The sequence below is a fragment of the Chiloscyllium punctatum genome, chromosome 36 (genome assembly GCF_047496795.1).
Source record: "Chiloscyllium punctatum isolate Juve2018m chromosome 36, sChiPun1.3, whole genome shotgun sequence".
Taxonomy (NCBI): Eukaryota; Metazoa; Chordata; class Chondrichthyes; order Orectolobiformes; family Hemiscylliidae; genus Chiloscyllium; species Chiloscyllium punctatum.
The window spans coordinates 12,970,363-12,984,069 of NC_092774.1; the positions used below are offsets into that span (position 1 = coordinate 12,970,363).

The 13,707-nt window shown below is 52.8% G+C and overlaps 1 protein-coding gene across 1 annotated transcript in view; it reads left to right on the forward strand.

Moving 5' to 3' along the window:
* Positions 1 to 13,707, forward strand: part of LOC140460007 (uncharacterized) — a 136,964-nt gene that overhangs the window by 41,942 nt on the left and 81,315 nt on the right. The window contains exon 3 of the mRNA XM_072554412.1: positions 2,531 to 3,727. Within this exon, the coding sequence (XP_072410513.1) occupies positions 2,531 to 3,727 (1,197 nt within the window). The remainder of the gene's footprint in view (positions 1 to 2,530; positions 3,728 to 13,707) is intronic.

Here is a 13,707-nt window from a genome sequence, read left to right on the forward strand (position 1 = left end):
TGCAGGTAAGATCAAAAAGACAGGTTCGGTAACACCATGGTAACTCCCCCTGATTTCTACTGTCCAGATGGACCATCTGGTCTTTCTGATGGAAGAGTCCATTACAATAATCAATCTTCATCACGTTCCACACGTCAAAGGGGTCTGGTCCGGTTCACTAGACGACATCTCCTTAGTATGGGTGGTGGATAATCTCTGATCATTCCTGGTCCCATCCATACTTAGTGGCTTTCCCCATCAGGATGTTGTACGTGATCAGAGAGGTGAGGAGATCAGTGATCCCCCACATGTCCCTCCTCTTAGTTCAAGTATCTGTAATAAGATTAACATTAGAACAACAGCAAGATTCAAAAACCCAAATGGACAGGGTCCACTCCTTTTGTTGGGATTCCAGAATTCTCTCCTCGTCTTTCCCCCTTTTGATTGGTGCGGTCAATCAATTTACAATGGTGCCGTTGGACCCAAGCTGAGCGCCCAGCGACTGTGACCGCCGTAGGGGTGGGAAGTAGAACCTGGAAGGGGCATCCCAACGAGGGTGGAGACCTTTGCCAGTCCAGTTCTTGACGAGCACCAATGAACCAGGGTCTACCCGTGACGAGGCTGAAAGGGAGGGAACATCGCTGTAGGTCGTACGCTCCTGAGAGTGAAAGGCACACATAACACTAGTTAGAGTAAGAACATAACCAATCATTGTTTTGGTCATGTGGTGGACGTGGACTGAGAAGGGAGCCGAATCGTTCCAAGGGGTACGGAGAGGGTGACCAGAGAGACTCTCAGCTGGAGACAGTCATGTCTTGCCCACAGGCATGGATCGCATCTGGAATAAGGCCACAGGGATTAGCATAACCAGGAGAGGCCAGACTCGGCCATTAATTTGGCAAGTTTAGTCTTGCGTCTGGTTAAAAAATTCAACAAGGCCGGTCACCTGAGGATGATAAGCACCGTGCAGTTGCCAACAAATACAAAGCTGGGAACAGAGTTCTCCGTTAATATTACCCACAAAGTGTGGTCCATTGTCCGAGCTAATGCACGCAGGTATACTGAAGGGGGGAATTATTTCCTTAAACAAAATCTTCACCACAGTCTCAGCAGTAGTGTTAGGAGGAGGGTAGACTTCAATCCACTTTGAAAAGACATCAACAATAAGCAAAACATATTTATAGCAACTCAACTCATTTCTCCAACTCAATGAAGTCCAGTTGAAGTGTCTCCAAGGGACCCTCCAGCAAGGGAGTTCTCGTAGAGATACTTGAACTAAGAGGTGGGGGATCGCCTACTCACTGACCTGTTTGATCACGTACAACATCCTGATCGGGAAAGTCACTGACTGAATATCAATGTGATCTGAAAATGATCTGAGATTATCCTGGTGTCATCTGGTGCACCAGACCAGACGCTTTCAACGTGGAGTCACTTGAGCGATGGAGTGAGCTGCCAGAGGAAGTGGTGGGTGCTGGTACGATGACAAGTTAAAAGGCTCCTGGATGGACATATGAATATGATGGGTCAGGGCCAAGTGATGGCAAATGTGACTGGAGTCATAGAGATGTACAGCACAGAAACAGACCCTTCGGTCCAACTCCGTCCTTGCTGACAAGAGAGCCAACCCAATTTAGTCCCATCTGCCAGCTCCCGGCTCATATAGGGGCCAAGTGATGGCAAACGTGACTAGATTAATTTAGGATATCTGGGCAGGTTGGACCAAAGGGTCTGTTTCCGTGCTGTGTGACTCTAATTGTCTTCAGTGAAAGCAGAAGTGTGGTTGTGAAGGCTGGACTTTCAGAGCATGTTTTGCCCTGACTGGGAGCAGAAGGGTTTGACTGAAGTGTGTCGGTGTTAATGGCTTGATGTCTCATTTTGCTCCCACCTTCCCGGGGTCATTAACCATTTTGTGTCTGGTCCTTCCTCAAGAAGCTGCATTGCAGGTTCACCCTGAATTGACACTTTTTTTATTGCTTCCCAAAATCAGACCTGCTCACTCTCAGCAGGATCCCAGTGTTGTGAAAGATATTAACTTTCAGGTGGAGGTATCCAAAATTCAGAGAGATGTCAGTCTTGATGTTTTTGCTTTTTCTGCCCCTGTAAGATCCTGAATCAGCACCTTCAGGGGAATTAGTTAGAGCGGAGTGAGAACAGAGGGGAAGGGAGAGTGGGATGGTGCTTTCAATTTTGTGGAACAGGAAAAGAATATTCCACAGAAAGTAGAATTGCTTGTTCTGAATTTCTACCCTGTACTGATAGTGATGACTTTTGTAATCTCTTTTTGCAGAGTATATGAAAATCTGACGACTTGAAGTTTCAAAATCAACGTATGAAGGGCTTATTCCCGAAACATTGACTCTCCTGTTCCTCGGATGCTGCCTGACCTGCTGTGCTTTTCCAGCGCCACATTTTTTGACTGACTCTCCAGTGTCTGCAGTCCTCACTTTGATGTCAATGTCTGACAGTCTCTGAATCCATCGGGACCGCAACGATTTTTGACTGTGATTTCTGTGAGAGGGATCTACACTTTTTGGTTCCTGTTTGAGGATGTTTTCAGCATCAGTGGGACTGGACGAGACATCCCACAGTTGCAGCGCACTGTGTGTGGAGCCTGAAACAGTTATACAGCCTGGGAAGGGGACTTCAAGGCAGGGAGGGGCTCTCCACGTGTTTGTGTGCAGCTGAAGCTGTGGCCATGGAGAAACCAGAGGAATCCCGCCCTGTGGAGAAACCGTGGAAGTGTGGTGACTGTGGGAAAGGCTACCATTTCCCGTCTGCCCTGGAGACTCATCGACGCAGTCACACCGGGGAGAAGCCATTCCTCTGCACCGACTGCGGGAAGGCCTTCAGACATTCCTCCAACCTGCAGGCCCACCAGCGGATCCACACTGGGGAGAGGCCCTTCCGCTGTCCCGAGTGCGGGAAGGCCTTCGGCACATCCTCCCACCTGATGACCCACCAGCGGATCCACACGGGGGAGAGGCCATTCACCTGCTCTCAGTGCGGGAAGGCCTTCAGCGATTCCTCCTCCCTGCTGACCCACCGGCGGGTCCACACGGGGGAGAGGCCCTTCAGCTGCCCCGAGTGCGGGAAGGGCTTCAGCAATTCCTGCAACCTGCTGACCCACCAGCGGGTCCACACGGGGGAGAGGCTGTTCACCTGCTCTCTGTGCGGGAAGGGCTTCACCTACTCCTCCAACCTGCGGAACCACCAGCGTATCCACACGGGGGAGAGACCCTTCAGCTGCCCCAAGTGCGGGAAGGCCTTCAGCAGTTCCTCCAACCTGCTGACCCACCAGCGTATCCACACGGGGGAGAGACCCTTCAGCTGCCCCAAGTGTGGGAAGGCCTTCAGCAGTTCCTCCAACCTGCTGACCCACCAGCGTGTCCACACGGGGGAGAGACCCTTCAGCTGCCCCAAGTGTGGGAAGGCCTTTACCCAGGTCTCCTCCCTGCTGAGACACCAGTGGGTCCACACGGGGGAGAGGCCGTTCACCTGCTCTCAGTGTGGGAAGGGCTTCACCAGCTCCTCCAACCTGCTGACCCACCGACGCGTCCACACCGGGGAGAGGCCCTTCAGCTGCCCCGAGTGTGGGAAGGCCTTTACCCAGGTCTCCTCCCTGCTGACCCACCATCGGATCCACACCGGGGAGAGACCATTCACCTGCTCTCAGTGTGGGAAGGGCTTCACCCGCTCCTCCCACCTGCAGAGGCACCAGCGAGTTCATGTGCCATCGCAGGGGGATTGAAGGAGTGACGGCCGAGTGCCAATATCAGTTGGACTGTCGACCTGTTTCCGGGGACTCCCGGGTTCAAATCCCGCCACAACAAATGTCAGAATCGGTATTCGGTCAGAAATGTGGAGTTCGGAATCTAACGGTGAGACCGTTTCAGGGAGAGGGAGGTCGGGGGGGGCGGGGGGGGGGAGAAAGCCCCCATCTGATTTCCCCCTCTCCCTTGTTCAGGAAGGGAACCGCCACTGTGGGAAAGGATTCACTCAGTCGTTCCAGCTGCATCCTTTACCCGGTCTGGCTTACACCTGACTCCAGACCCACAGCAGTCTGGTTGACTCTACATTGACCCTTCCTGGCAAATGAGCAGGGAGCCACTTACTTGGAGACGGGGTACGGGTTAAAATTGCTGAGTGAGGCAATACTTCCTCCGGGTTACGGATGTACCAAGGATCCAATTACAAAGGGACAACTTGGTGCTGGCCAATAGTGAAGACAGTGAGGGGGGGTGTGGGACAGGGGAGGTGTGGTGTGTGCAGGCAGTCAATACATGTAACAGCTTGTAACTTTGACTTTGGAAACAGAACCAGTCTGACTCAAGATTGGGATGCAGGCAGACTCTGACCTCACACCTTTAATGCATTGTCTGAGCTGAGAGGTGAGCTTTTGCTATCAAACCTTGTTATCTCGAGAAGGTGACAACAAGAAGTTCTGGGATTCACATTGTAATGAGACCTGCAACCTATTTGAAAAGGTGGAAGACTTAACAATCCAGGTTTGTTGAATATACCATTTCAGTGGCAGGACGCTGGAATGTTTTGCTGTAAATTGTGTCTCAGGATCTTATCCTCCACAACCACCTGATGATGAGGCAGCACTCCAAAAGTTACTGCTTCCAAAGAAGCCTGTTGGACTCCAACCTGGAGTTGTGTGATTCTAGAATCTGGTCTCCAGCATCTGCAGTCCTTGTTTTTACCTCGTTGATTTTAACCCTACAGCGGATCCTCTTGCAAGGATGCCTGCCTTGAAGAAGTTTTCCTCCTCTGTCTACAAGAATCTCAGGGAGTCCCTCTCCCACTCCAACTCCCAGGTCATTTCCTCTGCCCTGAGGCTCTTCAACCATGTCCTGAAACAGACTCGCTACCACAGCCCCATTCGCTTCCTCAGTGCCTGCCTCCGTAACCAACTCATCCCACACGGACTCCAGACCACCTTTAAACCAGCAGAGTTCAGATCCGAACAGGACAAACAGTACAGACTACAGATTCAAAAAACACCAGGAACGGTTCTCCTTCAAGATCCTCCGCTCCACGCTTGCAGCAATGCACCGTCACCTAACCTTTCTACAGTCAGCCCTGCCTCAGCTGAGGGCCACACTCTCTCAGAATTGCAAAGGACCCCCTCTGTACTACATCCTCAGGAGAATTCATACTCTCAACAAACAGTATTTCAACTCCATCTTAAACATCAAAAACTGTAAGTACAACAAACTTTTATCCACCCACCTCCATAACCAGCGCTCCTCAAACATTCCAGAAGATTCCCCCGGCCTCTGAAATTGCTCGGACGCCATTAGCCATGCGGCTGGTGCAGCTGCCGCCCCCACGCTGATTGATGTCACTTCCGCCCCCATCATGGCTACTCCCACAGCCACTTCCGCCCCTCACAATTCCTCGTGCATCACATGTGACATCATTTCTGCCCCTCACATCATCGCTGATGTCACACGCTCAGTGACTTCCGCCACCCTTACTGCTGTGGTCACCCCCACTTCCGCCCCCACCAACGCCACTCACCTGCATTCTGCTGACATGCCCCCCACAGATCCCACTGTCGTCATTCCTGGCCTACAGAACCCTGAGGGGAACAGCACCCCAGCTCATGACTCCACCCCCCATTCCCCCCCCCCCATCACACCCACTCCAGTTACCGGCTCCGCCCCCACTCCCAGCTCCACACCCACACCAGATCCCAGCTCCCAGCCCTGCCGCGTTTTCACCATCCCCCCAGACCTCCCCCTCACTGAGGACGAACGATTAGTCCTCAGCAAAGGACTCATCTTCATCCCCCTCCGTCCATGCATCAATGAATTTAATACACGCCGTGATGTCGAACACTTCCTCCGCCTCCGAGCTTACTTTCACAATCTGGACTCCCGCCCACCTTCCGAGGACCCCTTCGCCCACCTCCAACACACTGCATCCACCTGGACACCCCGCGCTGGCCTATTACCTGCCCTCGACCTCTTCATTTCCAACTGCCGCCGGGACATTAACCGCCTCAACCAGTCTACCCCCCCTCCCCCACTCCAACCTCTCACCCTCACAACGCGCAGCCCTCCAATCCCTCTGCTCCAATCCCAACCTCACCATCAAGCCAGCGGATAAAGGGGGCGCAGTGGGAGTCTGGCGCACTGACCTCTACGCCGCTGAAGCCAAACGCCAACTCGAAGACACCTTTTCCTACTGCCCCCTCGACCATGACCCAACCCCCATCACCAACCCATCATCTCCCAGACCATACAGAACCTCATCACCTCAGGAGATCTCCCAACCACAGCTTCCAACCTCATAGTCCGGGAACCCCGCACTGCCTGGTTCAACCTCCTTCCCAAGATCCACAAGCCTGGCCACCCTGGCCGACCCATTGTCTCAGCATGCTCCTGCCCCACTGAACTCATCTCTACCTACCTCGACACTGTCCTATTCCCCCTAGTCCAGGACCTCCCCACATCTGTTTGAGACACCACCCACGCCCTCCACCTCCTCCAAGACTTCCGTTTCCCCGGCCCCCAACACCTCATCTTCACCATGGATATCCAATCCCTCGACACCTCCATCCGCAATGTCCAGGGCCTCCAAGCCCTCCGTTTTTTCCTCTCCAGACGTCCCCAACAGTACCCTTCCACTGACACTCTCATTCGTTTGGCTGAACTGGTCCTCACCCTTAACAATTTCTCCTTCGAATCCTCCCACTTCCTCCAGACCAAAGGGGTAGCCCATGGGCACACGTATGGGCCCCAGCTATGTTTGTCTCTTTGTTGGCTACGTAGAGCAGTTGATCTTCTGTAATTACACCGGCACCACTCCCCACCTCTTCTTCCGCTACATTGATGACTGCATTGGCACCACCTCGTGCTCCCGCGAGGAGGTTGAGCAATTCAGCAACTTCACCAACACATTCCACCCTGACCTGAAAGTTAACTGGACCATCTCTGACACCTCCCTCCCCTTCCTCGACCTCTCCATCTCCATTAATGATGACCGACTTGACACCGACATTTCCTACAAACCCACCGAGTCCCACAGCTACCTGGATTACACCTCTTCCCACACTACCTCTTGCAAAAATGCCATCCCGTATTCCCAATTCCTCTGCTCCCGCCGGATCTGCAGAACACACCAGATGCCCCCCTTCTTTAGAGACCGCAATTTCCCTTCCCACGTGGTTAAAGGTGCCCTCCAACGCATCTCGTCCACATCCTGCACTCCTGCCCTCAGACCCCACCCCTCCAACCGTAACAAGGACAGAACGCCCCTGGTGCTCACCTTCCACCCTACCAACCTTCGCATAAACCAAATCGTCTGCCGACATTTCCGCCACCTCCAAACAGACCACACCAGCAGGGATATATTTCCCTCCCCACCCCTTTTCCGCCTTCCGTATCTACTTGGTTAGGTCCACCCCCCCAAAACCCATTAGGAAGACTGGGTGCCTCCTACCAGAGCGCTTTAGGGAACATCTCCGGGACACCCGCACCAATCAACCACACCGCCCTATGGCCCAACATTTCAACCACCGCTCCCTCACCACCAGACGCCTGGAGGAAGAACGCCTCATCTTCCGCTTCGGAACACTTCAACCCCAAGGCATCGATGTGGACTTCAACAGTTTCCTCATTTCCTCTTCCCCCACCTCACCCTCGTTCCAAACTTCCAGCTCAGCACTGTCCCCCTAACTTGTCCTACCTTTCTATTTTCTTTTCCACCTATCCACTCCACCCTCCGCCTTGACCTATCACCTTCATCCCCTCCCCCACTCGCCTATTGTACTCTATGCTACTTTCTCCACTCCCCCACCCTCCTCTCACTAGTCTCTCCACGCTTCAGGCTCTCTCCCTTTATTCCTGATGAAGGGCTTTTGCCCGAAATGTCGATTTCGAAGCTACTTGGATGCTGCCTGAACTGCTGTGCTCTTCCAGCACCACTAATCCCGAATCTGGTTTCCAGCATCTGCAGTCATTGTTTTTACCCAATAGTAAAGACAGGGTGGGGGGGGGGGGTGAGGAGGAGGGGAGGTGTGGGGTTCAAAAAGCAACTGCTTTTTCTCTGCCTTTTTGCTGGGGGGGATCTGAAGCTGTAACAAAGTTGGTTTGCAATAAAGGTTACCTGAACTTACCACCGGGCTCAGACTATCATTGAAAGCTTTCAGCTCCGAGAGGTTTTTGTTTTAAAGCTGCTCATTTCTTTCAGCCTCCTGCACTAAGTTTAGAACATAGAACAATCCAGCGCTGGGGAACTCAAAACTAGGGGAGGGGGAGGGGGGGCATTTTTATTTAAATATAAGGAGAGAGATTTAAAAGAAACCGGCGGGGCAATATTTTGAAAGAGGGTGAATTGCATGTGGAATTAACTTGCTGAGGATGTGGTAGATACAGGTACAGTGACAACATTGAAACAGCATTCGGATGGATACATGAGTAGAAAGGTTTAGAGGGATATGGGCCAAATGCAGGCAAGTGGGACTGGTTTTAGATTGGGAATCCTGGTCAACATGGACAAATTGGACCGAAGTGTCTGTTTCTGTGCTGTATACCTTTATCGAAACCAGTAGATTTCTGAAAGGGGCTTGACAGGATAGATGCAGATAAAATGCTCCTTTGTGGGGAGGGTCATCGAATTCCGACAAGGTGGAAGCAGGCCATTCAGCCCATCTATTTCACTCAGGCCCTCTGAACAGTATCCCACCCATACCCAACCCCTGCCCATCCCCCCCGTGCAGACGTCTGACCACTGCCTCCTGCTGGCCGACTGTCACCTACAGGACGAACAGCGGGCGGGCAAGGGAACGTGGAAACTGAACACTAAGCTGTTGACCCCGGGAAACATCGAAGAGCTCAAGAGGGATTACGCAGGTTGGAGAACCGTGAAGCCCCTCTTTGAGTCTCCAGCGGACTGGTGGGAAACGGTAAAAGGGAACATCAAGAGGTTCTTTATCCTCAAAGGTGTCCAGGAGGCGAGAGAGAGGCGGGGAAAACTGTCCCAGCTCCAGGAAAGTATGCAGAACCTGCTCCTGCTGCAGACGATGGGGGTGGATGTCACGGAGGACCTCAAGGAGGTGAAGGGCCAGCAAGCCTCGCTCTTTGCCTCGGAGGCCTCCAGGATAATCTTCCGGTCCAGGGTCCGCTCGGTGGAGCAGGACGAGACGTGCTCACGTTTCTTCTTCCAGAAGGTGCACAAAGAGAGCTCCGTGCTCAGCAGCCTGAAGAAAGAAGATGGCTCGGTAACGTCATCTCAGGCTGACGTCATGAGGATCAGCAAATCCTTCTACGCCAGCCTGTATGACTCGAAGCCGACCGACAGCGCGGCCTCCCAGTCGTTCCTGTCCTCTATCACGGAGGTCCTAGATGACGGAACACGAGAGAGGCTGGACCAGCCGCTATCTCTGGATGAACTGACCAAGGCCCTCGAGTCCTTCGAAAAGAATAAAACTCCCGGAAGCGACGGCTTACCGGTCGAGGTTTATTCCGCTCTTTGGGACTTGATCGGCCAGGACCTGCTGGAGGTGTATGTCAGTATGCTCCGGGCAGGTACCATGAGTGAATCCATGAGGAAAGGCATCATCACCCTCGTCTACAAGCGGAAGGGGGAGAGGGAGGAAATTAGAAATTGGAGACCGATCTCACTGTTAAATGCAGACTACAAAATCCTGTCAAAGGTCATCGCCAACCGGGTCAGGTCTGCTCTGGGATCGGTGATCCACCCGGACCAAACCTGTGCTGTACCGGGCAGGAAGATCTCTGAGAGTCTCGCACTCCTCAGGGATACGATCGCCTACGTGCAGGACAGGGGGGTGGACACCTGCCTCATCAGCCTGGACCAGGAGAAAGCCTTTGACAGGATATCGCATACATATATGAGGGATGTCCTCTCCAAAATGGGCTTTGGGGAGGGAATCGGAAATTGGATCAGACTGCTCTACACCAACATTGTCAGTGCAGTCTCAATCAATGGGTGGGAATCAGATAGCTTCCCTGTAAGATCTGGAGTCAGGCAGGGATGCCCCCTCTCACCCGCCTTGTTTGTGTGTTGCATAGAGCCATTTGCCGAATCCATCAGGAAGGATGCGAGCCTGAGAGGGGTGACTATTCCTGGCAGTGGGGGCCTGCAGGTTAAGGCCTCCCTGTACATGGATGACGTCGCTGTTTTCTGCTCGGATCCGCTGTCCGTGCACAGACTCGTGTGCATCTGCGACCAGTTCGAACGGGCCTCTGGGGCCAAGGTAAACCGAGGCAAGAGCGAGGCCATGCTCTTCGGGAACTGGGCCGACCAATCCTCTATCCCCTTCACCGTCAGGACTGACCACCTGAAGGTGCTGGGTATTTGGTTCGGGGGGGCTGGGGCGTGCGCCAAGACCTGGGAGGAGCGGATCAGAAAGATGAGACAGAAACTAGGCAGATGGGGGCAACGGTCGCTCTCCATCGCGGGAAAAAACCTGGTCATCAGGTGTGAGGTCCTCTCAGTATTGCTATATGTGGCACAGGTCTGGCCTATCCCCAGGACCTGTGCCGCCGCAGTCACCCGGGCCATCTTCCAATTCATTTGGAGATCAAAGATGGACCGGGTCCGAAGAGACTCAATGTACAAAGACCGGTGCAATGGGGGAAAAAACACGCCCAATGCCACCCTCACCCTGATGGCCACCTTTGTGTGTGGCTGCATCAAGCTGTGCGTGGATCCCCGGTACGCAAACACCAAGTGTCACTACGTACTGAGGTTCTACCTGTCCCCGGTGTTGCGAAGGATGGGCCTGGCCTCGCTGCCGCGGAACGCTCCGAGTAGTTGGACCGTTCCGTATCACCTGTCCTTCGTGGAGAAATTTATGAGGAAAAACACCTTTGACCACAAGTCCATCAGGAAGTGGTCAGCACGTAGCGTCCTTGAGACCCTTCGGGAAAAGGAGAGGGCGGATCCTGTTGAGCAGTTCCCTGAGCAGACTGTCAAAGCCATTTGGCAGAATGCCTCATCGCCAGAACTTTCCAACAAGCACCAAGACGTGGCTTGGCTGGTGGTGAGAAGGGCTCTGCCTGTGAGATCCTTTATGCACGCCCGGACTCTCTGCCGCACCGCACGCTGCCCTCGAAGTGGCTGCGGGGGGGACGAGACTGTCACACACCTCCTTCTGGAATGTGCCTATGCAGAGGAAGTCTGGAGAGGAATGCAGTGGTGCTTGTCGAGGTTCGTCCCGAGCAGCGCCGTGACGCGGGACTCCGTGCTCTACGGCCTGTTCCCCGGGACTCACACCGAGACGAACATTAACTGCGCCTGGAGGATCATCAACTCGGTGAAGGACGCTCTCTGGGCGGTCCGAAACCTGTTGATCTTCCAGCTGAAGGAGTTGACCCCGACCGAGTGTTGCAGACTGGCACATTCCAAGGTCCAAGACTACGTGTTGAGGGACGCGCTGAAGCTTGGGGCAGCTGCCGCCAAGGCGCGGTGGGGAAAGACCACCGTGTAAGATCGGCCTGCCGAAAGAAGAACAGGGGGCCCATACAGACGTTTTTTTGGGCTCTGCTGATGCCTCAGCCAAATATATGTATATATACAAGATGGAAAAAATGCACAGGATTGTAAAGGACAAGAATAAAGTCGAATCTGTGTTTGTAAATATGGACATATGTATGGCATGATCCAATGTACAGACCATCAAATCATTTATGAATAAAGTATATTTTTGAAATAAAAAAAAAAGTCTTTCTCTCCCTGGAGCCCCGGTATTTCCTTGTGCAATAAACTCTGTCATTGAACCCCAATCCTGACTCCGAGCCTGGTGTATTTCAGGGGAGAGAGAATGGGGGGGGGGGCAGATGGTGGGGGGTGGGGAGAGAGAGAGAGAATGGATGGTGGGGGCTGGAAGAATGGACATGGGACAGAGGGTGGGGTGAGAGAGAATAGATGGGTGTAGAAGGTGGGGAGACGGACTGGACAGGGCCTGAGGAATGAAACGACAGGGGTACAGAGGGTGGCGTGAGAGAGAATGGACAGGGTGTTTGGAGTATAGAGGGAGAATGGGCAAGAACCTGGGGATGGAGAGAGAATGGACAAGGGGCGCTGTGGTTGGCGGTGGAATGGACAGTGGGAGCTGTGGGTGGTGGGAGGAAAGAACGGGGGTGCTGTGAGTGGTGAGGGAGAATGGATAGGGGGCGCTGGAGTGCCGGGGTAGAAATGGACGGGGAGCGCTGGAGTGGCGGGGGCTAATGGACAGGGGGCGCTGTGTGTGGCCAAGATCAAAAAGGTTGATGACAGTCAACACTTATCAGATGGTTTCCCGAACAGAAAACCTTGCACTGGAGACTCCCAGAAGAGGGGTGTTTCATCTGTATTCCTTCAATTAGTTTTAGATTAGATTAGATTAGATTAGATTAGATTACTTACAGTGTGGAAACAGGCCCTTCGGCCCAACAAGTCCACACCGCCCCGCCGAAGCGTACCCACCCATACCCCTACATCTACATCGACCCCTTACCTAACACTACGGGCAATTTAGCGTGGCCAATCCACCTGACCTGCACATCTTTGGACTGTGGGAGGAAACCGGAGCACCCGGAGGAAACCCACGCAGACACGGGGAGAATGTGCAAACTCCACACAGTCAGTCGCCTGAGGCGGGAATTGAATCCGGGTCTCCGGCGCTGTGAGGCAGCAGTGCTAACCACTGTGTATCTGAATTGTTCAGGGATACCTGGGACAGAGAGAGATGGCTTTGGTTGTTGGAGGTCAGTCATCTCAGTTCCAGGACGTCTCTGCAGGAATTCATAGGGTCGTGTCTTCTTAGGCTCAACCATCTTCATCAGTGACCTTCCTCCATCATAAGGTCAGAGGTGGTGATATTCACCAATAATTGCACAATGTTCGGCATGATTCACAACTCCTCACAAACTGAAGCAGTTCAGTTTGAAATGCAACAAGATCTTAACAATATCCAATGGGCTCAGGAGTGGCAAGTAACATGTATGCCATGCCAATGACAAACAATGACTCATCCCCAAAAGAGATAATCTGACCACTGCCCCGTGATATTCAACAGTGTTACTGTCACTAAACACACCACTATCAACATCCTTGGGGTTTACAATCGACCAGAAATTCAACTAGACTAATCACAGACACAATGGCAACAAGAGCAGGCAACAGGTCAGCAATACTGTGACTCCCCAAACCCTGTCCATCTTCGACAAGGAATACTCTCCCACCAGCTTGGATGGGTGCAGCTTCGACAACATCCAAAAAGCTTGATACCATCCAGGACAAAGTCGCCTGCTTGATTGGCACCATCTCACATACATCCACTCCCTCTGTCCCACTGTTCAGAAGCAGGAATGTGTACAATCTACAAGACACAACACAGAAATTCTCCAAATATCCTTAGAAAATACCTTCCAAACCAACAACCACTTCCATCTAGAACGACCAGGGCAACAGATGCTTGGGAACACAACCTCTTGCAAGTACCCCTCCAATCCACTCACCATCTTGACTTGGAAACACATTGCTGTTCCTTCAGTGTTGCTGGGTTGCTGGGTCTAAATCCTGGAATTCTCTCCCTCAGGACATTGTGGGTCACCGTACAGCGTGTGGACTACAGCAGTTGAAGAAGGCAGGTCAGCACCACCTTCTCAAGGGGAACTAAATGCTGGCCAGCCAGCGATGCACATGTACCACGAGTAACTTTTAATAAATGATTGAAACGGAGGGTTGGAACCCGCAAACTAAACA